This window comes from Etheostoma cragini, chromosome 16 (assembly GCF_013103735.1).
Source record: "Etheostoma cragini isolate CJK2018 chromosome 16, CSU_Ecrag_1.0, whole genome shotgun sequence".
Taxonomy (NCBI): domain Eukaryota; kingdom Metazoa; phylum Chordata; class Actinopteri; order Perciformes; family Percidae; genus Etheostoma; species Etheostoma cragini.
The window spans coordinates 11332911-11358871 of record NC_048422.1 but is presented as its reverse complement, the minus strand read 5'-3'; the positions used below and the strand labels follow the sequence as shown (position 1 = coordinate 11358871).

At 39.7% G+C, this 25961-nt stretch overlaps 1 protein-coding gene across 2 annotated transcripts in view; it reads right to left on the bottom strand.

Moving 5' to 3' along the window:
* The window catches only part of LOC117959096 (transmembrane protein 132C-like), a 141543-nt gene that overhangs the window by 22655 nt on the left and 92927 nt on the right, over positions 1-25961 (bottom strand). For both annotated transcript variants that reach the window (XM_034895999.1, XM_034895997.1), the window contains exon 5: positions 15162-15351. In XM_034895999.1, the coding sequence (XP_034751890.1) occupies positions 15162-15351 (190 nt within the window). The remainder of the gene's footprint in view (positions 1-15161; positions 15352-25961) is intronic.

Sequence of the window (25961 nt, the reverse complement as noted above, 5' to 3'; positions counted from 1 at the left end):
CGTCTTGCATTGCCAGACCTTCCTCTACAGAGCTAGAGCTGGTGTGGGGGAAGGTCCAACTAGTCCGCACAGCATTCTGGGATAGGAGAAAAACATCCTCTGGTTTATTGGCAATTCTTTAAATTAATCACAATCGTCTTGGACTATGTGCCGCGTGGAGCAACAGCTCCTCTGCAAAATAGCCTCGGGAAGGAACTTGTTTTAGTGGAACATGATGTTCCACTTCCAGGATTTCTCTGGTGCCGCCGTACACGTTCCACCAAAACAAATTTCTTCCCAAGGCTATTTTGCAGAGGCGCCGTTGCTCCGTACGCCGCCCAGCGCCACCTAAGACGATTGTGTTTGGTTTAAAAAAAATGACAATAAACCAGAGCACGTTTTTCTCCCATACCCAATTGCTGTGTGAACTTGCCAGACCCTCGTTTGCAGCCCTGTGGAGGAAGGTCTGGCAATGTGGGACTAGGTACAGTCCGACTCTGCAAACGGAGATCCCATTAATGTTAGTTTCACAGCAGAGCGCTCCGATACAGTTAAATCAGCACCAGCCTCATGTAGATACAGTTGTGGCTGTGGACGAGAGGGATTCTGTAAGTGTGGGGGGGGGGGGGGGGATAACAACGTTGACAATAGTACTTTATGTCAAATTAAAGGCATTAAAGAGTTATCACAAGATGCACTTTAGAATTGAAGGCCTTATAAAGGAGGAGGAAGAAGATAATAAGATCAATTAAGACAACGCCTGGTAATCCCTGAGCTCTCAGTATGTACAGAGGAAATGCTGTAACAGTGGATCCTGTTCATCACAGCTTAGTTGCAATAAAAGACTACTAAGACGCCTAAACCTTTGAAAGGCAAAATAAAACTGTTCTCCAGACAGCTCTTTGTTCATCAAAACTGGTGCCTCACAGTTTTGCTCAGTTTCTTCACCCTCATGCTCCTTTTGCAAAATAAATCTATCATTTAAAGCTCCACTATATGAAGGAATTCAAAGCCTATTAATAAGAGACCTTTTCTGCCTTGTTTCTTTTGCACGTCACATTATTCTGACAGCTCTCGCTGACATCCATTTGGATTTCAATTCATTCAGGATTGTCAATAGTCTTTGTACTCTTAATATAACATAATAATGTTATAATAATGTTTTTATCCCTCTCTACCTAAGGTGGCAATTTGGAGTGTGGAGTGCATTGCTTTCTTATTTTCTTTGCAGAAAGACTCCAAAATAATGCCAACTACGGTCCAACAAAAAGCTGAGGTTTAATAAAACAATCTTAAAATTATTTTTCTTTGCCCAAGCATTGAAATGAAGAACAAAACTAGAGGCAGGTGGACTGTGTGCTGCCATCAAGGTTATGATCATTAACGAAAACAGACAAAATAACATAAACTAGGTGGTAAAAAACATTGTTGTTAACTGAAATAAAAATAAAAACGAGGCATTTAAAAAAATGATAACTAACTAAAACTGTAATGTCTGACTGCAAAACAGACATCTGTCCTTAGTTTTCGTCTTTGTCAGTCATTGTCACTGCCTTTCATGGAGCAAATAACGTTAAATCTTTCAGAGTTGAAATTTCCGACCATTGACCTGCTTTATACAGTCTATGCTGAAGATATATATAGTTTCCTTCTGGGTACCCAGAAATTACGACATTCAATGTCAAATTGAACAATCACCTCGCCTGGAAACATGGCGGTACCAAAAGTCAAAAGAAGGCGTCAGAGTCCTATTTGATTAGGACTGTGTCGGATAAAAGCACGTGCCTTGCAGTGGAAGGTGGTAAAATATGTGCACATTTTATTGAAGGAAAAATACCACGAATTTGATAGTATACTTGAGAAATGCGCACAAGGAGGCTAACCTAGCTTACCTTAACAAGGTAAAGGAGAACGCCCCGCCCCCCTCCCACGAAAACGTAGTTAACCCAATACAGGGCATGGATGTATGGACACATAAGGCCAGCAGCATGACGGAGACAACAGCAGGACAGAGAACACTACAGGAGGGCTTTCACCAGCGATAGCTGCTTGTTAGTAAATGCGCAGGAACACTAAAACCAGGAGAAAAGTGTGGGTTAATATTTTGTGTATTGATACTGAGATGTCTACACAACTGTGTGAGTCGATTGTCTTCAAAACGTTTGCCACTTTACCCAAACTAAAGTTTAAAACACCTACACAGTGTTCTCCTGCCACTCACATACATACGACCATCTGACAGCCTATAGCAGGAGATAACATGAAAGCAAGGGCAGGGAAATCCAACTTTGGATATTTAGTTTTTTTCCTGGCATACGTCACTCAGACATTTTGCACTTACGGCGTCTTGTGTAGACTATTTACATATTTGTTCAAATCCTGTGTACATTTGGTGTTAATGTTGAACACATTGTGAATACATGTTTCAAAAATTGTAGGTTTTTTGTTGAATTATTACACTATTAATACTTTTTCTGACCTTTTCGCTTTAAAAACTATTTAAAACAAAACTGAATATAAAAGCAAAAATAAAAAAATAAAAACAGAAGATAGAACCAAAATATGTAGGCTATCAGTTTAATGATTAAATAAGATAATGTCTCCAAACTTACCTCAATTACAACTTGTCTCCTGCTAGTTGTACTACAGAACTTACTTTAAAAAAAAATAAGCTTATGCAAATTTTTTAAAATATGTTTTTATCTCTTTTCGGTGTTGTAGTTTGTAGACGGTCCCGAAGCATTCCTTGCAGTATCAGCACAGGAACTAAACACAGGTGAATTAGTACAACTTTCATGCATTTCTTTTACATCTACAGCAGTCAGATTCACCGTGTTCATTTGAAAGGAATCACTGCACATGGGTAGACACCTGTAATGACATTTGGAACATGTTTAGAGGCCAGAAACATGTTTAAAATGTGCCCTTTTTAAGCATTTTTGGTGATAACTCTAGCAGGAGGATAACACGGTGTAGGCAGCACCGATAGTTTCGTTTTTCTTTCTGCTGACAGCACTCCAGATTACCAAACAGTGCTACATGTTGGAATCAACTGGAATTTTCCTTTTAACGAATTGAGCTTTGACATGTGTTATAGAGTGGATGTATGTTGGCGCCACTAAGAATTATTGAGTGAGCTCAGATACAAATCGAAAAACACAGTTTCTTGGCTGGGGTTAAGTGAAATGTGGCAAGAAAGCTGGAATTACACACAAGGCACAAAAGGCTGTATGTGTTTTAAGTGACATCTGCCCGCCTCTTACCAAGCCTCTCCTGGGGTTATGTAGGGCTGAAATGCATGTCCTATTCATGGAGGCTTTTTGTATGCAATGCAGATAAAAACCTGTCTCCAAATGGCTGTATTACTGTATACGCATACACACACAGGTGTAAGCTACATACATTACACACCAACCCACACATGCATATGCATACACATAGTACATACACACGACCCACATGCAAACACACCCTTGCTGCCTCACGCAGCAGCTTATCTTAACAACCTCTCATTGCAGTCCAGAGAAGAGAGCAAGAAAAGAGAAGAAAGACGGCGAGAGAGTGACAAATCGATAAAAAGCCATTACGCTTCTGTGCAGCGGGGCTAAAAGGGTGGAGCGTGTGGGGGCTGATATGGTTGTGGATGAATGATGTGTAAGGTAGCAGACAACCTACAAAAGCACCTTTTTAGAGAATAGTCAGCGTACAGTATGTGAACGTCAGCGAACTCAAGGACAGGACAGACACTGGTGCTGGGGGATCAAAGGTATATAACTCTGTGCAATATATCCCTGAGATATGTTGACTGGGCGGCCATAGGGGGGGTGTTTGAAATTACTTCTGAGTTTGTTTCCCAGTCTGCATGAGGGCATTTTGATCCTGGAAACTGCCTAAAGAGCCACTATTTTAAACTACTGACACTAAGCACAGGCCGTTAAAGGCATTATGGCCTGGATTTATTCAGAACCACACATACACACACACACACACACACACCCTACATCCTCAAACACAAGCAAATACAGGAAAACATAATTACGACTCATTAGGACATTTTAAGTTGCCATTTAATCTGACCAGCATTTCTTTAGACTGAGGGAGGACACTTGTGGTGCTTTCACACGGTACCTGTTTAAACAATGCAGTGTGTTTAGGCTGGTGTGAAAGCTGCCAATCAAACTCCAATGCAGACTGAACAACTAGACCGAGACCATCTGAAAAGATGGGTCTCTTGTGCAGTTAGTCTGCGCTCTTCAAGCTAAGAAGACCAATAATTCGATTGTTTAAGAGATGTGTGATATTAAAAAAATGTTTAAAACAAGTCGGAATCCATCTTCTTAAATTGTATTGTTGAGAAAACAAAACTGGACCAGAACTGTAAGGCAACAACAAATCCATATATTTCATCATAGTTGCTAAATATAAGCATTCACATAACCGCCTTATGTGTGTAAAGTTTGGCGAATGGCTACAGTACGCCCTGTACCAGTGTACTGTTGCTCTAGAGGTGACAGCAGGGAAGAGTAATAACACAAAAACAAAAGAGAAGCAGGGGAAGGAGACATCTAAGATGTGTTTAGCTTAGATCAGGGCCCTCACCACTGCTTAACACTGGCCAGCAATTTATTATTCATTGACTGAACAGATGTCTCAGAACCACGGGGAACCACAACTCAAGCATTCACTAACCGGCTGGGATTGACAATAAGCGCACAGGTCCTGTTCTACGTTGGCCTGTAGCGCTTGTGAGTAGGATTTATATTGCCGCTGCAGCACTCTCAGCTATTCAGTTCACAGCAATTATCAATAAAAAGTCAATTCCCTCCAGCACCAACACAGTGTTCTCCTGCCACTCACATACATACGACCATCTGACAGCCTATAGCAGGAGATAACATGAAAGCAAGGGCAGGGAAATCAAACTCTCTGCAGGATTTCTTTCCCTACTTTTTTTATTTTTTACAGCGGGGAGAGCGGTGTTCATAGAAGATAATCTCTTTATGGTTATGGCTTGGGAAAAAGTCACAGGAGCCAAGTTATAATGCACTGCAATGTCAGAGAAGCTGGAGCAAGGTGCTGATAACTGAAATGACGAGGGATGTGTTAGAAACGGCCACAAAAAAGATAGAAAAGTCAGTCCTTTCAGGTGCAGCTGTTGAACTTTTTAACCAGGTTTGAGAGAACTTTTACATGTGGTGTAGAGTGCAGATTATTAATTTACTAAATCTTTTACTAAGATCATGTTGTCTCTTTCGCACATTCACTGCCTATTAAATAAGAAGTCAAAAGCATGTTAGTTGAAGCTAAAGTTAGGAAAAAACATGCTGAATAATCAACTCCCGTGTCTCTACTGATTAAACATAATTGGCAAAGCAGCTATAATTGCAGTATTAGCAAATAAAGAGTTGGGGGCATTTTGCCATGACCAGGAGAAAGAAATACCAGGATTGATTATTAAATCAGGAGCTGCAGTGATTTATACTCTCCTCATTAATTAGATATTGATTCATCACGTAACCTGTTGGCCTGACAATCTGTTGGATTTTGTTATTGTGTACTGTGAGCACTGAATACTTTTAGTGAGATTAAATATTAAGCCTGTGTTGTTTTTTTCCTCCTCTTACTTTCTCAGCCTTTAACATCAGACGAGGAAATGCCAAAGTCAGCGGTGGTAAATCGGCCTGTCCATATTCTGAGGGCTCCTTTTCTGTTTCTCGGGGCCATTTGATTAGAATAAGCCAGCAGAGCTGCACTGTGCTGAACTCTGGCCCCAGCAGGCCCGATAGTAGATTCTCAAGCCAGACTGACAGTGGGGGAAAGGGTGATGGAAGGAAAGCCAGCAAAAAAAAAAAAATAAACAAACGCACAACAAATTACAAAATGGACCGGCTTAGCGTCAAACTAAAGCCTGACTGACATAGAAGCTGCATCCTGGGCCAGAGAGGGAAGAGATATGTTGGGTGGCAGGAGTGAAACAAAGTTTGTAAGTGCAGTACAGAGGACACACAAATGGTGTGTGTGTCTGTCTTATTCATTGTGGGTGCGTTGCACTTCCTGTGCAACACTGCCTCATGCTCACAGTTACAATTGTGCACACTTGGAAGATGCCTCAACTTCTAATGTGGCCACAGAGCAACTGCAGTGGAGCAAATGAGCAATAGCTCAAATGCAGCTTGGCCAAAGTTTTTAAACAAAAAGGGGCAAGCCTCTTGTTTCTAATGTATGTAGGACTCCAATTGATACATTGGATTGTGGATTTTCACAGGTATCTGCACCCTTTCTCAAAATGAATAATGGACCTACGGTTGTCAGATGTCAGAAATGTAACTCAAAATAAATGAGAATGTCCCTCTGCATTTGCTGGTTATGCAAATAAGCAACTGTTCGCTAACAAGTGAAGATAATTTATTATCCCCAAGGCAATACTGCTACACACAGCTGCAATCAACTTAAAACAATATGTAGCCAACAAGACAGTACAGTGGAACGCTGAGGCGCAGTAATACTTTGCATACAACATAAATGCATTGTGAGATATAACATAAATACATAGGCATTATAAAAGATAAAATTAAAGGTTATTCGGTCCCTCCGGTTGGAAAATGGCTATTGCCCCCACAGCAACCCTCTCATTCCACAGGAAACACTGAAATGCCACGGAGGTATTTTAGTTACAGTGTCACCATTATCAAGGGAGCTTATTAAATTTTCTTTCAGACAAATATTGGAGGTATCAGCCTCAAAACTCAAGGATCAGTCTTGCTCTAATGCAGGCATGTTTGTAACTGAGAGAGATACGTTTTTTAGAGTAAAATAAAGAACCCTAAAAATGTTGGGTTTCTTATTTTGATCTCTCTCTCTGTTTATCTTTCTGTCCCTCTCTCAGACTTGCAGATTAGAATAGTCAAGACCAGGGATAAGAAATGAGCCTGGTGCATAAGGCTGAATCCACCAGGGGTGAAAGCAAAAGGGAGAATAAATGTTGTCAAAATGCACAGGAGAAAGATAGAGCAGTGAGTTAGAGGCCCATATATACACAAGAGGACTTAATTAAGCTATAAGGGGCATTACAGCTGCATGCAGATGGCTAATGCTGCCTTGAAGACACTTAGTATGCCAGTGGATAGCCGCACTGCACAGCCTATTAGTGCTCTGCCAGGCCATTTTCAAATACAGTTCCTGACAGCGTGACAGTGTGACTGATGGCAGCCTGCTTGGATACCGCTGGCCTGCCCTGATGCTGTAATAGCACTGTGTTTAAATTACAGATATGAGGGCGTCTTTCTTTTTCTGTTTCTCGGTGCCCACAGAGGACACAACTTCTTAGTAATTCTTATGTATTCTTGTTGTCTTAGTCTATAACTATATGTTAGATGCTGGTGTGGAGTCAATTTGGAGAAAGCTGCAATTTGGCCAAACCCTTATTGTTCTAGATAAAGGCGCTTTTACCCAACCAAAAAGAATTGGTAAGCTTCCTGCTAATGGCTGTGATTATAATGCTATGGGACTGTGAGAACAAAGCGAATGTTATTGAGTTTGAAATGGAGTGAGTTTTTTTTCCCGAGGCTATGAATAAAAAGCTAATGATAGCATTTGGGATGTAGTGTAAAGAGCTGTGGCAGCCACTGTCTCTAATGAGTGAAAAAAGAGACAGCTTGGCAAGAGATGGAGATTTAAAAATGTATGGGCGGATGCTTGCTCTCTGCATGTACTTTCAAGCTTGTTAATGAAACGCTTTTACTGTCTCTCTGTAGTCTGCCTTGTTGGTTCCAGGTTGATATTGTTTATTCGGTAGATCGAAAGTGAAAAATATAAACAGGCATGGCATATGATGTCATAAAGCGTTTTAGTTTAATAAAAGCAAGAAAAAGCGTGCCGCGGCGGCAATGTCTCAGTAAGATCTTTCTCATTGTAATGTATTCATTTAAAGAATTTCAAAGAGTACAGTATGTTCCAATCTAAACCAGAAAACCAATGGAGGTTACACACTCTCAAAAAAAAAAAAATCACCTGAACAAACTATGGAATCTGTTATGGATTCTCAAAATGTGCTCATCTTCAAAAAAAAAAACAGCTGAGAAGTTTGTTCTTTATGTTACCTTAGGCAATATTTGGTTGACGGGCTGGTGGATCCTGCCTTAAAGACAAAGGTCACGCGAATGGCTGGAAATGTAGTGATAAAAGGTAAGTTAAGTTAGTTTGAGTATGTGAAATATTATTAGCATATTAGCAAGTTATGCTGCTAACGTCAACCGATTTATAACGATTTTAGTAAGCACCAGTACTAGCTAAAGTTTGTGTCCATCAACAAAGGTAGCATGGAGTTAAAGTCCCAGACAATTAAAGGGAAGGTGATCACTCAAGACATATGCCTACACCACAACTGAGGGATGAACGTGTAATGCTTTGCCAAATCTAGTTAATGTTGAATTAAGTTTAGATCATTCACATTTAAAGCATTTCAAATTATTTCCTTTCACTGTAACAGAAATGTCACTCTCTTTTTTCATCACACGTATGTTGTTATTATTGAAGTATGTATGCACATACTTTGTGCTGTATTGTAATAACAAACAAAGCAGCAAAATCAGTACCTAACAAACATTTGTTTGTCTATTGCCTTTTCACCTCTTTTATAAGCCTTTACTGTATAAGCGTAACGTTAGAGATTTATAAACTGGATTGTTTATAGGTTGGAGCTGAGGATGGCAGCTACAGTAGGTAAAGCTGCATCTTGTTAACTGCACTAGCAATGTTAAATGAAAGCTAAATTGTGACACTGTGGTGTATTTTGGAGTACTGGATTGTATGAGTTTGATAATTGACAAGTGTGGACTTCACCGGAAAACAGGAAATAAACACAGGTATGGGTTAACTCAACTCATATGCCTTTCTGTCACATCTACAGCAGTCAGATTCACTGTTTTCCCTCGGAAGGAATCATTGCAAATGGTTAGGCACTTTTAATGACATTTTGAACATGTTAACAGGCTTAAAACACTTGTTAAACTATCCGGTGCTTGAATGCCATACATATCCATATTTTTTGCTCGCATAGAATAGGGTCACTAGGAGCCGGCATGTATACAAGAACAAATTAACACATTATTTGGCAGGTTATTATCTAGACTAGCCAAACCCCTCACAAATTATTTTTCTTTTTTTACAGCTTCTGTTTTTTGTTCCTTCCTTAGACTCTACCCTCCTTTTCCTGCTCTCTTTTACCTTTAACCTTTCTTCATTGGTGCTATTAGCAAACTTGTCACAGTTTCAGTCATCATACCAACGGACATTTACAGCAGCTGTCAAGACAGAAATAAGTTCTGTCTTCATGTTAGGCAGGCAGATACCGAATGAGTGTGTGCATGTGTGTGCTTCTCTGTGGGAGTGTAGGCTATAAGGGATCAGATGAGTTTTATTGAACAGACGAGCTCTGTAGAGTGCCAGCAATGATTTGTGTCTACCTGCAAGTTCTGCTGCAAAGGCAGAGATTGATGTCAACTACTAACATTCAAACTCTCTGCTGACTCGGATTCATCTGCCTTAAAAACATGTACTATTTAGAGGTACCTTGTATTCAACAATTGATAAACCAAAATTGTAAAGATGATGGTAATAATAATCATCATCGTCATCCTATCAATTTCAACACTGTTAGAAAAATCCTTTGAAATACGGGCCGATATGCTGTGTTAATATGAAGACATTTTCTGTCAAAGGTTTTCACAGTAGTGTTTCCGTTTTTGGATTACCAGAAATGTCTATAAACTTAATAGAAAAGGTACTCATTATTTTCTGCCAGGACATTATTTGTTTTTCTATGATCTTTTTTCTTAAAGTGAATAGAGACACACGTTGTTGATGCTCGGGCCCCGAAGATGATAAAAATAAAACAGCTACAGAGGAATTTTGCCCAGTTGGCATCATGAAAACGCGAACAATAAATCACATCATACATCTAGCAATTTGTGCAAAGGTGATTTTTAGAAGTTTTGTATGGTCTTCTCAGGTAGGACATCAAATGTCTCAGTGCTTGGATGGCAATTAACATCTAAGGATGTATGTGGAGTTAAAGCTGTAGTCTTTAATGTTTATCTGATTTAAAACTACAAAGCTGATTGTTTAATCGTATTACCTTATTGATGTGCACAACAGTGAAATGTCATTTAATTTACTGAAGTCGACAACCATGAATGATCTACATTTCTTAAAAACAAAATATGGAGAGCATCTCAAACCACATCAAATGCTTTGTTTTAGGTGCTTCACTAGACAGATGATAATAAAATAAATTGAATATTTACAATGCTATTTAATTGTTTACTTGTACTAAAGGCTGCTGTTCCACGGTTTGATTTGAAGTTACACTGACCTAACAAAGAGCAAAGTAAAGTTACTTCTACTTGGCCATCCGTCACAAAGAACAAACGTGTTAAATAAAAACAAGGTTGCGATGATGTAAAATTATAAGTTAACAGGAAAGTGTAAGTTGTAAAAACTTACAGTTAAACTTTATGTTCTAAATTTGAGTTGTCCAACTTTTATCAAAGCTTGTTGTTTAGTTTTTACACTGCAAAATCTACCCACATTAGGAAAGATGAAGCACAAAAAAATGCTGCATGGGGTCCCAGTTCATTTCAGGTAATTCAGTGTTTTTCACATCACACAGCACGGGTTGTAACTTCCCCAAACCCCCAGCTGATCTTTATGTATCTCAGCATATAGAGAACTACACACACAAGAGATTTTCCTATTTCTATCACTCGCCTCCTGTTGTTTCCGATATTTCCCCTACAAACCTATTTATTTCCTCTATCATTTGTTCAACCTTCTCATCTGTTGTGATTATGAGTCGGTCAATAAGAATCGGTGCAAGTTCCCAGCTGTTTGTCTGAGTGAGGGTAAGCAAATACGATAATCGAGCCATGTGTACTGGAGCTGTGTTTGCAGCAGAGCTGTGTGGCTGTTCCTTGTTTCTGCTGTTGATGCATCAGATAAACATTTAGCTGGTTTATGTTCTGTTAAGTTATCAATAAACTTTACTGGCCCCTAAGTCTTTCAAATTTCTATCTAAGACACTTACTCGACAATGCCCCACATTTCAGCAATAAAGCTGGCAATACAATTTTCAAATCAATGTTCAAATAATTAAAATACTAAAGATAATAAGCCTTCGATGTCAGGTAATCCAATCTGGTCTCAAGACACTTTTAATCGACTTTATCTTCATGGTTTTATCCATCTTATTATGGACTTCAGTATTGCTTTTGTTTTATATTCTCATTTTTGTTGCCTGTGCTTTTTATGATATTGCTCTACTGTGACTATCATTAAGAAAATAAGAAAAATGTATGGGTGTTTATCACATTAGCATTATTACAGTAGCAATGTTGTCTTTTTTTGTGTAAATGATATCAGGATGTCCTTGTGGACTTAAGACACTCTGTCTTCAGTAAGTCTATCTGAAACGCAACATTTCAAAATGTTGCATTTCTATTTAAACTCTTCATCAATTTATAAATTTAGATTAACTGTCATTTCATCATGGACAGAGAAAAATGTAGTCTAAAGGCTACTTTATTGACCAGAAGCTGTAAATCAGCGGTGAACTGCTGCCTCACCTAATTGCCACAATAGCATTTTATAAAGTACTCGAGGGCATTTGATTTTTACGTGGCCATTATCAGTGAGGAAAATGAAAACTATTCTTATCTCTTTGCAGCATACCAAATGGTTTCCCTTTCATTTTGTGAAACAATTTACATTGTCATCCTAATACAATTAGCAATCTTAAGCCACTTTACAATTAACTCATGTTTGGACTGTCTAAATCCAAACTCCGTTAACTTCTCTGTCAGCAAAGTCTGAGAGAGGTTCAAACCAGATTATTGCCAATTAAAAAGAGCAAGTTTTGTGTTTAAAATACTTGGCACCAATGGATAATAGTAATTTTCAGTATCAGTATTAACAGTCTTCTTACTGTGCCATGCAGAGGTTAAAGGCTCAGAACAATGGACAATCCACAACGAGCTGCGTGGTTCTGAAAAAAACATAATCTAAGTCTTTAGAAACCCTTAATAAAGAGGAGAGAATGATTCTTATCGCAACGGCCCACTAGAGGACTTTAAGGATTTTCCGCTCAACCGCAGTGTTTGATGCTCCCCTGTAGAAGCCCCAAATCTGAGACAAATCTGCATTGGCTTGATGTTGGAACTGTTCAAAAACGCAAGACAAGAGGATCGCAAAGGCTGCAGCTGATTGGATGAATGCATCACGTGGGGCTGGCTCGTATTTACAAAAATAGTTCACCGGAACGTGTTTCTGAAAACATTTTAAGGGAGAAACAGGCCATACAGTTGCGGAATCTGTCTTCATTTAGGATCGACAAAGGTCAGTTTAAAAGATTTCCGTCTGCTTTTGAGAGGCAGCAAGCCAAGTCGGCTTCTCCTCATTTGCATAAGGTTGGCTGAATTCAACTTTATGCAAATGAGGAGCGAGCAACTCGACGCCCAGGTTCTCCAATATCCCCGCTACGCTACCATAATGCATTGCACGGCTGCTCCCATGGAAATGAATAGGAAGCGGGAATACGACGATGACAATGGACACACAGCATCAATATCTGAAGGTGTCGGGGACTCTGCCAGGAAGCCAGAGGGAGGTTGCCTGTACTTTACTGTATGTGTTGACTTTGCAACACGGACGAAATAAATGGTTCCAGTGGTAACTGGTCATAAATAATAAAGATGTATAGAACATTTTGTGCCAACGACAACACCCCCTAAAAGCGCTTTGTCTGATCTTTGTTTTCTTTGTTATATATGTAAATCAGCCACCAACAACTCTTGCATAAGGTATTAGTCATTGATAAAGGTTAAGTCTGCTTCAATATAGTGTATAATAGTTGTCTTTATGTGTATTTAAATAGAAAGATTGTGTTTGTTCACTGTCTTTGTTAGTCTTTGAATAAATGTTATAGTATTTGCTCTACAACAAGTGGAAGAAGCAGTTGCTAAGTAACAGCCCAAACTATTATCTTTGGAAATATAGGATGCAATGCGGCTGTGGATCTTTGTGTAGATAGTTTACTTCATGTACTATGCTTTTTTCCTCAGCTTTCTATTGCTAGGAAGTTGGCAATAAACTTCACACTGCATGCGATGTGGAACAATGACAATGTGTAGTCTACGCTTCAATTTGAGGGTGTTTTATATCCACATCAGATGAACAGCATAGGAATTCGAGGCATTTCTTTAATATAGTGGGTATAGATGATCGTTAAAATCAGCCTAAATAGAGCCATCCTGTTTGATGTGCAGTGAAAAACCCATATTTGCATTAAATGAGCTCTGAAGTGTATGATGCCTAGATGTCAGGAGACATCGGTTTCCTCTGGTGATGCTTTGCTTTTTGCCCTCTGGTCTCATCTTAAGTGTGTGCAAAACATGCTCAGTTGGATTTAGGACAGCTGACTCACTCTGCCAGTTAAACGCATTCCAAGGTTTGGTTATAAAATTATCCTTGGTCTGACTTGTCTGTATCTTTAGCATCATTGTCATGGGCTTACTATGCAAGAAAGACTCCCTCTAATACGGTCGGGTGACACTTTAATCTATAATAGTTGTTAGATTTTAAAAACCAATGGGCTTGAATGGAGCCATGAAGGAAGGAATGAATGAAGTACAACAAACACTTGTGGGCTGCACTGTACGTTTTTCCTTAGAGGTCTTCACAGATCCACTCAATTCCTAAAAAACCAAGACCTGTATTTATATTTATTACCTTGTTTTAGTCTAATCGTGCTAGTTTGGTTCTGTTGTCTTGCCACAGGTCTACTGTTGGTTTATAACTAAGTACATTCACTTAAGATCAAATTTAAGGTACTTGAGGATTTTCCTTTCTTGCCACTTCTACTGCAATTCTAAGGGAAATATGTCCTCCAATACAATTATTTGACATCTTTTTTAACTAGTCTCATTAGAACTTAAGATTTTTCCATGAAATATATTGTAACGCTTATAAAATATGACACCACACAATAATAAATTTGAGTAGGGCTGAACCAAGTATCGAAGAGATGTGATGTCAGGTCTTGCGACGTAACGGATTGCTTCAAAGCACTGCACGCACGGCCATTCAGGAACCGGTTAACAAGGTAGCGATGGAGTTTTTCACACTGTCATCAAGCCTGAGCCGGCAAAAAAGAAGCAAGAAAGCTAGGAAAGCATTGTCGGAGGAACAAAGAAAGAGGAAACGGCAGACTGAAAGACCCAGGAGTCAAACACAAGTAAACAGAGGAGCTGCCAAGTATCTATTTTGAAGCTGTAGGGGGAGCTCTGTAGAGAAACCTGCGACCAAAAAGCTAAACAGCGAAGACATTCCCAAAACTGCATAGCGTCCTTTTAACTCATTTTTTAAATGCAAAAACCTTTCATGGTTCCAACTTCTGTGAGGATTTTGTGTTAATTATTTAGATAAAGTCACTCAATTTTAATGAATTTGTAGGTTTTAACTATTGGTTGGACTAAATAGTCATATTGAAGGTGTTGCTTTGGGTAATTGTAACAGCAGCTCTCATTGTTTTTAAATTGTTTTTAGATACTTACAAAGCCAGCAATCAATCGCCTAATCAAGAATATAATCAGGAAGGGATAATAATCCTTAGTTGTAGTTCTTAGTTAAAATAGATTTAAAAAATCCTCCACCTCAACCAGTTACAACAGTAAAATGCTGCTTACACATAAATGCATGAACAATAATAATCTTATTATATATTATAATATGTAATATACCGTGTAATATTACAGAATCAGGACTTTCCATGGTCATGGTGTAATCCTGAATAAATACAGATTTTACTGTAGGGGTGTAAATCTTCACTGGTCTCCGGATTCAATATCACTGTGCACCACAATGCATCTCCGCAATATTGTAATATAATTCTACACATGGTTTTCATCAACAAATTCAAGCAGTCATATATGAACTCCCCTTTTTATTGTATCTGTTGACTGACTGGAAAAATCAACAAGTAAGTACCATCAGTAGCCAATGACCAATGCAGAATTGTCTAGGTTTGCGATGCAATGAATAATTTCAACACCCCAACTTTACAGTACCACAATGAGGAATGTCTGCATACACCCAAGCTTCCCACCACAGCTCAACCCCCCACTGCTCACCATGGCTAACGGCACGATGCCACCCAGGTCCTGCGGTGCCAGGCGGATGAGGGTCGGCACCTCACTGGTCAAGGTGCGGGTGAGTGGGTACTCCACCTGCCACGTCACCTCCCTCCCCCCCGGAGTCATCATCAGCCCGTTCACCTCGAGGTCCACTTGCAGCACTCGCTGGTATCCCGGTGCCTCCGCTCTGCAAGGGCAGAGATGGAGAAGTTGTGTGTCAGGAGCGGATTTAGATAAAACGAAAAGCAATCGGAAAGGCACAAGTGAAAGGATAGCAAGACAGAAATAAAGGGGGAGTCAAAAGGGATGAGAAAGAAGCAGGGAAATAGATGAGATAAGAGACGGAAAAAGCAAAAAATCCATGGAATAATGTGGAACAGGAAATTACGATGAGAATGAGACAGGAGGCAAATAGGGAAAATAGAAGATAGAAAATAGTGAGGAAACAGGGAAGAAGAATCAGCTTAAAGAAGGTGGAATGAGCGGGAGCTAGAGGGAAAACAAAAGAAAAACTGGTCTTTATCATCCACCTTATGGGAGTGAGAAGGGTGGAATAATTAATTGGACATTTTAATCAGGTTTGAAGAAAACATGTAACATATATTATATACACTGTTTTTTCTGTTACATGCAGATGTTGCACAGGGATACGCTATTTTAAGCAACGTATCCTTCATCTCACAATGAATATGAAACTATAACTGCGGCGGTATTGAAATCCATTCTCACATCCACACCGAACCATGATGTTGGCAAAAAAAAGCAATTTATTTTTTCCTCTTGCTTCTCTTGCAGAGATTGCCAGGGCTGAGCCAATAATTGTCTCTCAGCTGATGGAGATGCAAACAAAGCAGAAATAACAATGAATGCAAAATAAAATCCTCCAAATTCATTTTATTTGCTGAGCGCCAGGTTTGATCAAGCTGCTGCCTCTCCCTCAGGTGTTCTTTGTCACAGTCCAGACTCGATGCAACACCTTTTTACAAAAACCGCGCACAGATACGCATGCTGTCCTGAAAAATACTATTACACATAGGTAAAACCTTTGTGTTGTATAACAAGACTTCTTACAAATGGCAGTAAAAACAAAAGTTAAAGGCAAGAAAAAGTAGATGCATATGTCTTAGGCTTTGGTATAAAGTTATTTTTTTTTGTATACCATAGTCTTTTATTTCTGTCCCAAGCAGTATGTTGTTGGATGTTGCACAATTAAAACAAGCTGGAGAGAGCCCCAACTAAGTGTGAGGAAGGGGGGTTTAAGATCCAAGGTTTCTCTTTAACATATTTTGGCCAAGCCCCCCAAAAAAAAAATACATGTGTTTGCACTTCAGACGCTAGCCTCACTTCAAAGTGCAGATTTAAGGACCTACTCTGGTGGAAAACTGAAAGGAAAAACAGTTTTGGAAGCTGGAAATCAGTGTGGGTGAAAACGGCTTGAATAGGATTTCTGGGTCAGGAGGAAAGTTTTTTTTCTGTTTCAGTTGGTAATGTTCTGTATTATACTAATGTCTTTCCAAAGGCCACTAAAAAGCTTTGGCTTGGGGTGGATGTCGGTGTGCATCTGGCCACACAGTGAGTGCTGTTGAGATATAATTCTATTTGAACACAGAAGAGTTAAACAGGTATACTGAGATGTAATACATTACAATTGATGATGTTTTGGATGAATTTATCCTACCAACACTAATTTTAAGCAGTGTAACACTGTAAACAGTGTTGCACTGTGCAACATGTTTCTTTGTTCTATAAACAGGGGCACTGCAGTTTTTCAGATGGCACATACACCCAACTGTTTCCTTAAATATTCAACAGAGCACCAAATGTGTAATCCGCCTCTGAAAATAGTCCCCAAGAAATGCAATATATACTCCTGTTTGAATAATGCTAGCTAAAACCTACAGTGCCCAGCTGTTTTTTTAAGATAATTGTTTGGGCATTTTAGGCCTTTATTTGATAGGACAGCTGAGAGGTGGAAGACATGCAGCTAACCCTGCGGCGAGGACTGATTCTGTTTACATGGGGCAAACGCTCTACCAGGTGAGCTACACAGGTGCAAGGGGGCCCAGCTGTTTAAGGAGATTACTGAGCCTTCTTGGAAAATTAAACTACACATTTGTACACAGTTTTTAAAGATTTACATTTTCAGTAGGAACAAATTGGCACGAAGCTAAGCCAGAATCTGGAAATCGGACAGTATTAAGAGACGGGTTCTCCAACACACCGTTGGTTTTGGTCTTTTGATGGGTCCCCAGTTGGACTTGAACTGATAATGCGTCTATTCATGGTCGGCGTCTTAACCCCTAATCTACAGGGGTGTCCATAATGGAATGTGTGGACTGTTTAGAAAATATAAAATAATGCCAGCCTTATCCTTTAATGTTTACTGGCCAACATTTTTCAATTTACAATCAAGACATTCCATCCATCTTTTGGAAATGTCACACTTTTGTAAACCTCCCTCTCAATCCCATCTCCCCCCAACAATCCCCACTTTAATTACATTTACTCACAGTACAAAGTACTCTAGAAATAAATGATTCCAAAATCTGCTAAAGGATTTATCAAATAGTCAAAGGCATTGCCAAATATTCCTGCAAAAGTAGTTTTGATGACATAACCAAATAAAACTTGAAATAACTGTTACAGGAGAAAAATGATGTTTACACTTTTTTAACCATGTTTTCATGGGGTGCCGTTTACAAATTTCTAGGCAAATGTGTTCTCTTTGAAATCAATTTCGTTTTCATCAAACTTAGATATCAAACGCAAAATGTAGGAACTGCTGAGTGCAAACGCGTACTTGCAGTTCCAAATGTAGTTGTATGTTACTTCTAGGTGTTTGGCTGTGGACTTGCCGGAGTCCATACATCACTCTCTTTTTTTCCTTTTAAGTTTTTTTCTCAGACAGAAATTCAGAATGCTACAGAGGCACAGTGGGGTCTCTTGCTGGGCTCGGGGGTAGTAGTGACTGCAATGATTATGTGCTTTACGCTTATGGTGTACAATTACAGCCAAATCAATTATCTGCAAGACACAGTCGTGCTTAACAATGAAGCTGCAAACAATCAGGGCTTTAGTGCTGAACACTACAATACAACTCGTCTTGGCTCTCTATTTAATCTGTCGTTTGGTGTCGTCTTCATTGTGTCTTTTTCTTGCCTTTGCTCTTTTCCATTTTCCACTCCCTACTGCAGTGTTTTGTTGCTCCCAATAGAGGGCATGTTGCTCTCTCTCACCCTCACCCCTTCAGCCAGCGTGTGTTTGGGATGATGAATGTCTGCAGCCCACTGGTCTGAGAGGTCTGCCTACTTCCTCCACGTCTCATTATGAACATAACTGCACTGTGTGCCCTTTTCTCAGCGAGATTACCATACAATTTAATACGCTCACTGGCAACCATCACTTCCCCTGCCATGAGGTGGACGCAGAGACTGAGACAAACAACAGAGCGGAAACGGGGCTAAAAGGGCCAAAATAAAAACCAAATGTCTACTGGGATCACAGAACTGACTGTGCCACTACAAAAGTGAACAGTGACAATGGTATCATAGCAGCTTTGTTGTGGTGAAATGAGGTGGAAAATCGGTCATGTCATTTTGAGGAGGCTTTTGAGGTATCTCCATTCGTCAGTCCTATTGTTGGGTGTGAAAGCACAAACTGAAAAGGGTAAAGTGAATCCACTTTGAGGAAACTGTGCACACTTTAAATTCTGTAAGATACATTTCAAACACGTTCTTGTAGTAACAAAAGGGCTCTGAGCTGTAAGAAGTGGCATACCAGCAAAACAAAGTGACAAGAAGGAAAGTCCCTTTTTTTTTTCTTTTTTTTTTTTTACTCCAAAACAGGAAAATAAACGTGGAGCTTAGCACAACACAAAAGCCCCTGTTAAACATCCAGCCATGTTTTTCCTCTTTTCACTCTTAACACCTCCATTGGTATCTGGTATCTGAGAAAAGGTAGAGAGTGAACAAGTCTGCTCTCTTTTGAAGACCCGAGGGGGTTCCTTTCATGCACAGCAGTGATTTGGTTAGCACCGACAACAATGATACATCAAAGACTTGAATCTATTTGGATACAGTGAATCGACAGCGAGTCCAACAAGAGAGGGAGACGGAGTGAGACAGTTTGCGTGTGCCTGTACAGTATGTTCATACAAACTAATACCTTAGAGTGCTCCATTCAGGTAAAAGAGGATACATTCTTGTCAAATTTGGGAGCCAGAAGACTTGAGGATTTACTTCATCGCCAATGACTCAGTCATTATGTGGGCATGCTGTACATGAGAGATAATATTTTTTAGATAAAAAACAGATGTTCACTAAGTTTCCTTTTGGGGACATCATTTGAAGGGACATAATTTAAAGGTAATAAATTGCAATATATTGCAGACTATTGCAATATGTTAAAAATGTCCATGATATCGTAGTATGAGTATCGTGACGATATCCTATCGTGAGGCTTTTAGTGATTCCCACCCCTTGTGTGTGTGTGTGTGTGTGTGTGTGTGTGTGTGTGTTAGCCGTGGGTCAGACAAAGGTGAGAGTAGGACATCTGCGTAAATGTGCATTCCAAGAAAGATGTTTTAAGAAGATGCATGGACTATTTTTGTATTAGTCTATACATCGTTTTTGTTTAAGGAACATACTACATATTATGCCTTTTTAAAGGAAAAGTTTGAAATTTTTAGGAGATATGCATGGACACACAATAATATTGAAAGTCACGGTGTGAAACCTTAGCTCAGCTTGCTGGTTTTACTTTTATGTGTGGATTAAACAAATAAGATATGACAAGTCTTTTTTGAATTCTTTGGACAGAGCCAGGCTGGCGCGTTTAGCTCCATATGTACAGACACGAGCGTGGCATTGATCTTATCTTACTCTCGACACAAAAGTGAATAAACACATATCTAAAACTTGTTGAACCATTTCTGTAATGGAATTCTCATTGTGCAGAGAAGATGTTTTGGTAAGATGTAATCACTGTTTTTTTTTTCTTGCTTGCTGAGTGCAGTGTATGTGGTGACACGGATGATTTGCTTTTGCAGCTGTTTCAATTATTTGTAGTTCACTTATCCTCCATCTGTGCAGGATAAGTGAACTACATAAACATACAGTGTTTACTGTATTTGGAGTCCGATGTCTCTCAAATAAATACATTGAGATTCTCGTTAGTTGGATGACCTCACAGGAAATGAGAAAATATCTCTAATGAGTGAAACTTTGTGCCAACAGGAGCTCCATCTGCTGCATACTAAAGTGTAGTTATAAAGGTCACTGCACATTAATAGTGGAGACTACCCCTGACTACGGTTGTTCATCCCGATTTGTGTGCATAATGAGATCTTTTAGCCTGATGTAGTTGGGGGTCATTAAAATATAATTATTAAAAAATTAGGATGTGGTGTAGGAGAAACCATATTTTGTGTGTGTGTGTGCGTGTGCGCATGCGTTTGTGCGTTCTCCCTGATGATTCTTGTGACATCCTATAGAAACATTTTCCACCAAAAAGAAAAAAGGTAGTTCTGATCACGCTGATGTTCAAGTGTATGGGTGAACACTCGAACAGAACGGGGTGAAACGTCATCATTAACAGCTGACCGGGACTTTGATACCAAAATGTCCCTCCAGGATTTTGCGATGTCTCGATCGCACCAATTGACGCAAATTCAACCAATCACTGTGACATTAGTTGAAAAAATCAGCTACGTTTTCGCAAATTTGACCAATACCGCAAATTTGACCAATACTTCAACTTCAACCAATCCCAGCAGTCCCACATGCCAGACTCTGCATCAGTATGTGACTCTGAGAGCCAATGACCAAGCGAGGGTGAGAAAGGGTTGACGTCACACGTACGTGGCCATGTTCACTTCCTTGTTTACCAAGACGCGTGTGGCTCGAACATCTCTCATTTACCATCAAAACGTACAGCGGAAGACCGTGCAAAACATTTCAGACCGTCCTGCCAACCTGTACACATTTTAACATCAATGTACGCTGTAATGATTTTTTCACTCTGATTTCGCTGAAGCTGCTGCTGTTTCAATCCTGTCGGCTCTCTGATAAGTTTCCCCTGCGACTGACGTGTGTGTGTGTTTGTGTGTGTGTGTGTGTGTGTGTGCGTGCTCGTGAAGGAAAAACCAGAGATTAGACTGGATGACCTAAACTACGCTCGTTATTGTAAGTGCAATGATAAATTAAAGTCCCATAAGTCCTTTTTCAAACCGTATGAATGTGTCCCAGCCCCAGATAGGAATATTAATTACTACACAGAATCTGATTCCAAACTTACAAGATGGCAGCGCCCATTTTTGGAATATTTTGGCTACACTTTTGAAACAAATGAAGATGCAATGTCCATCTTTACATACAGTCTATGATTGAAACTAGCAGGACTGGCTGTTGACATTCCTTCTCTACCGCACTGGTGGACAGCAGACCGGAGACGCAACTGAAAGTGAGTAGTTGTAGTAGTTTGGAGAAGGTTGTTCCAGGCCAGTTACTCAGCCAGCAGGGCCTTCGGAGGCCCTGTGGGGCTTTAGAGGGTTGAAGAAGCAGGAAAGGATGACAGAGAAAAAAAAACAGACCACATCTCTTATTCATCACGAAACAACTGAAATGAGCAAAATTCTCCCCCAAAGACAGCTCAGTGAGCCAAATCACAGTTGTTAGTCAATGTATGGCCCTCATAAAACACTTGCACTCTAATCTTAACCTTGTGCTGTCTGGGGGGCTGGAGGCTCTTCATCCAGTGATGCCTGTTTCATCTGTGTGGAATGGATGTGTTTATGGAGTGATAAACATCGACAGATGACAGACAGATAATGAAAGAGATCATAAAATGAAACCATGTCAAGAGGCAGATGAAACGTAAAATAACCAATTTATGTATGCTGGAGATTTCCCCCTGGATCTATCAAACCTGCGACGTCAGCCCTGTCCTTGTCAGTACAGATTAGTTTGCCTTCACTGTAGACACACAGAGTGCAAAAGGGGTGGGGATGTGGAGGTTGAATAAACTGAAAAAGATATTCTCTTCTCCCAGTTCTTCTCCCAAATTGCCTTTGTGGTCTGCTTTTTCTTCAATATATTTTTAAATAACCCGTTTCTGATTTTTCCTGTTTCCTCTGCATCACACTTCTCTCAACTGTCTCTATGTTCTTTCTTTCTCTGTGCCATATTTTTCCTACATTCCTCTCAAACGGTGTGTGAAATGAGAGGATTCAGGCTTCTTGCATGAAACAGATGCGGCTTCCTGCATCACCCAATCAAAAGGCAGGGTCGCCACTCCACACCATATCACACCAAAAGCCAATCAGAGCCTTAAACAGCGGCTGAGAAAACATTTCCTGGAAAATTGAAGATGTCAACATAGTAAAAAAAACAAAAAACTCTTCTGTGAGCTCACCTTTTAGGAGTTGAATCTAATTCCGACCATGTCTAGAAAAGGCAATCTCAGAGCAGTGAGTGAGCTTTTTTCTTTTACCCATATGACCAAAATCATCAGTTCAAATTGTACGTATTAAATAAGTATTTGCAGACTGTCTCAACGTTTTTGAAAAAAATGATGTGTGAAAAAAAAAGAAATAGCATGGGTATTTTTTTTACTTTAACATTTGCTTCTGAAAGACACTTGTTATCACATAGCACCAGCGTGTCTGAAAATGTCTAAACAAAACAACATATCAAGGGAATGTTTCAACTGTCTTTTCAAAATGTTAACCCTTAAACAAAAAAGACCTTCACCATCAAACTGATGCATTTCACAAACCATCTTATCTCATACATATTATATTAATATGCAACTAAACATAAATTCAGACCATATTATGTTTGTCTATCAACATATGACATATAACATGGATTGCCATGAAAGGCTTTACACCTATTTGTGGTCCCCAGAGTATTATTCCTTCTGACTTTGTTGATCTGCTGTCTTTCCCTCCATCACCACCAGCAGGTCAATGGTTTCACTTATTCTGTGAAATATTTGAATCTACCGGATGGACTCACACAGAAATGTTCATGTTCCCCTCAGCGCGAACTAAGATCAAATTTGGTGATCCCATAACCTTTCTTCTACTGTCATCATCAACTAAAAATGACAATGTGTCCAATACTTTGGTTTATGACCAAATACGTGCAAAACTGACATTCCTGTCAGCCTTCGCTGTACATAGCATTTAGTGCTAAAAAGCAAATGTTATCATGCAAACACATTAAAATAGGATGGTGAACATGGTGTACCTTAAACCTGCTTAACATATGCATGTCACAGATGTCACAGAATAATCTAGACCTCACACGGACACAGGATACAAAATAAGCATATGTACGCCAAAGCATCCATTCTGTACTCCAATGGCTTTAGGTTTGCCAACCCAGTCTCATGAGATTTTGTGAAATGGTCACGTTATTTAATCTATTGATTCGTATACACGGACACGTTCACGTTGTTGTTTTTGTGGTGGTGGGCACGGATTCTAAACTAATGTATTTCAATGTGAAGCATCTTTTCTGATCACAGCGCGACTAGGGTAAGGAATAGGGAGGTTGGTTGCGGTCAGAGATGGCAAAAGTACTCACTTTCCGTACTTAAGTGGAAGTACAGATACTTGTGTTAAAAAATACTCCGGTAAAAGTGGAAGTACTAATTAAACTTCTTTACTCAAGTAAAATTAACAAAGTACAGGCTTCGAAATTTACTTAAAGTATAAAAGTAAAAGTAGCCGTGCGAAAGCTACCTGGAGCACACAAATGTTACGAGAGAGACGCTGAGGGACAACAGGAGACATGGAGGACATGTCTTTATATGGCAAAGGCTACATTTTAAATGGATGTCTGCTAATAGGCTTAAAACATAACATATATGATTATTATGACAGAGACTGGGACTCCAGGTTAATACGATTCTGACTTATTAGCAAGATATGAATTCAGTTGTGATTCTGTGAGAAGTCACAGATCCAGTTTCTATTTTAAATCTTTCCCCCTAACATGTAAATTAATCTACATGTATGTGTGTGCTCAAATATGGCTTCTGGAAATAAAATAAAGGATTAAAATATGAATGACTAAACAGACATTAATGAAGAAGTTCCCCAGCACATTGGCCAGGAGTCCTTCTTGATGCCTTCTGTCTCAAACATCTCTCTCAGATAAGGCTGAGGATGATGGGAATGTCTTGCTGTTTTCTCCATTTTCAACCATGTCGCCCTCCATACTACTATGTGCTAACGTTAGTGCCATCAAGCCTCAATGATTTGCTGTGAATTATTGCAGAATGCTGAATCTGTTGAGTTGTCTTAGTCGTGCGTCAAATGCAACGTAGGCCTACAGTAGATGTATTCCCATCCATTTAGATTGAATATGGTATTGATGACGTAAACAATAATAAGGATAACTCCAGTGAAATGATGTGAAAGTTGAGAACTAGATTAGGACTGGATTAAAGATGATTCTGGTGTCCAACTTGGCCCCAGGTGTGTCTGTTAAAACAGGCAGAGACGACTTCTCTCTAGCTAAGTTTCCATCCACTTGTCAATTGAATTACAGTATCTGAAGTTTGGTCAAAAACAAAAACTCATGCGAATAAAGCTGGTGAAAGTGTTGATTAATATCAACGTGCAACCCAGCTAACAGGTGAAGACCACACCGAAACCACTAGCTTACTTACTTTAAATGTGAAGAACTATAGACCAAAAACAGGCTTAAGTGAACTGACAACATGAGTTATACGACTTACAGTTCTCAAAGACGCACACACACAATCTCAGCTGGTTATCCTCCGGACAGCTTGTCTCCTTTTCATTTCTCTCACTTTTTTCTCCGTGTAGCACGCGCACCCGCTCGCGGTGTGTTGCGCGTGTATGCGCTATTGTCCGACATAACAACCTCTTGTACAAAACGAAAGTAACGAGGCAATTTTTAAAATGTAAGGAGTAGAAAGTACCGATATTTGTGTTAAAATGTAAGGAGTAGAAGTAAAAAGTCGCCACAAAAATAAATAGTAAAGTAAAGTAAAAATATCAGAAAAATCTACTTGAGTATCCCATCTAGTACTTCCCATCTCTGGTTGCGGTGGTGGATGGCTCAAACAACACAGACTGGGATCATGTCCCGCGTGTGACGATCAGTTTCCCCGCGGTTCTTTTCCTTAACACAACCGTCCCGTTGTTGTCGCGCTTCTCCCGCGTGTGACGTGTCTTTCCCTGTTCTTTTTTTTGTAAACTCAACCATCGCCGTTGTCGTGCTTCCCGCAGAGACCGCCACCGTCTCCCGTGTGTCGCCCTTCATTTCCCCATTTTATCGTCCCCCAGAGGCCGCGGATCGTGTAAGGGCCACCGCCGCCGCCTCCCCTGTGCGACGTTTAATTTCACCGTTGTTGCGTCCACCAGAGGCCGCGAGAATGAACGTGTCCATGTAAACAAATTCAATAGATTAAAAGTAACGGGACCATTTCACAAACTTCCGTGAGACCGTGTTGGATCTGCAGTATAATAAATGCCACACTTTTTTAAATTCAGGAAAACATTGCCAGAGAATGCAATCAATGGGGCGATTTCACTGAAATGTGTAGGCCTAAATAAACTAGCAGTATATAAACAGATTGTGTAGGAGACAGGGATGTTCACAACATGTTCACAGTTTCAGGGGGTTAAAAACTGTCCCTTATATGGTCTCAGTAATGTGGAGTGTTGTGGAAGTTTAGGTACAGGCTACATACAGTGGGTACGGAAAGTATTCAGACCCCTTTAAATTTTTCACTCTTTGTTTCATTGCAGCCATTTTCCAA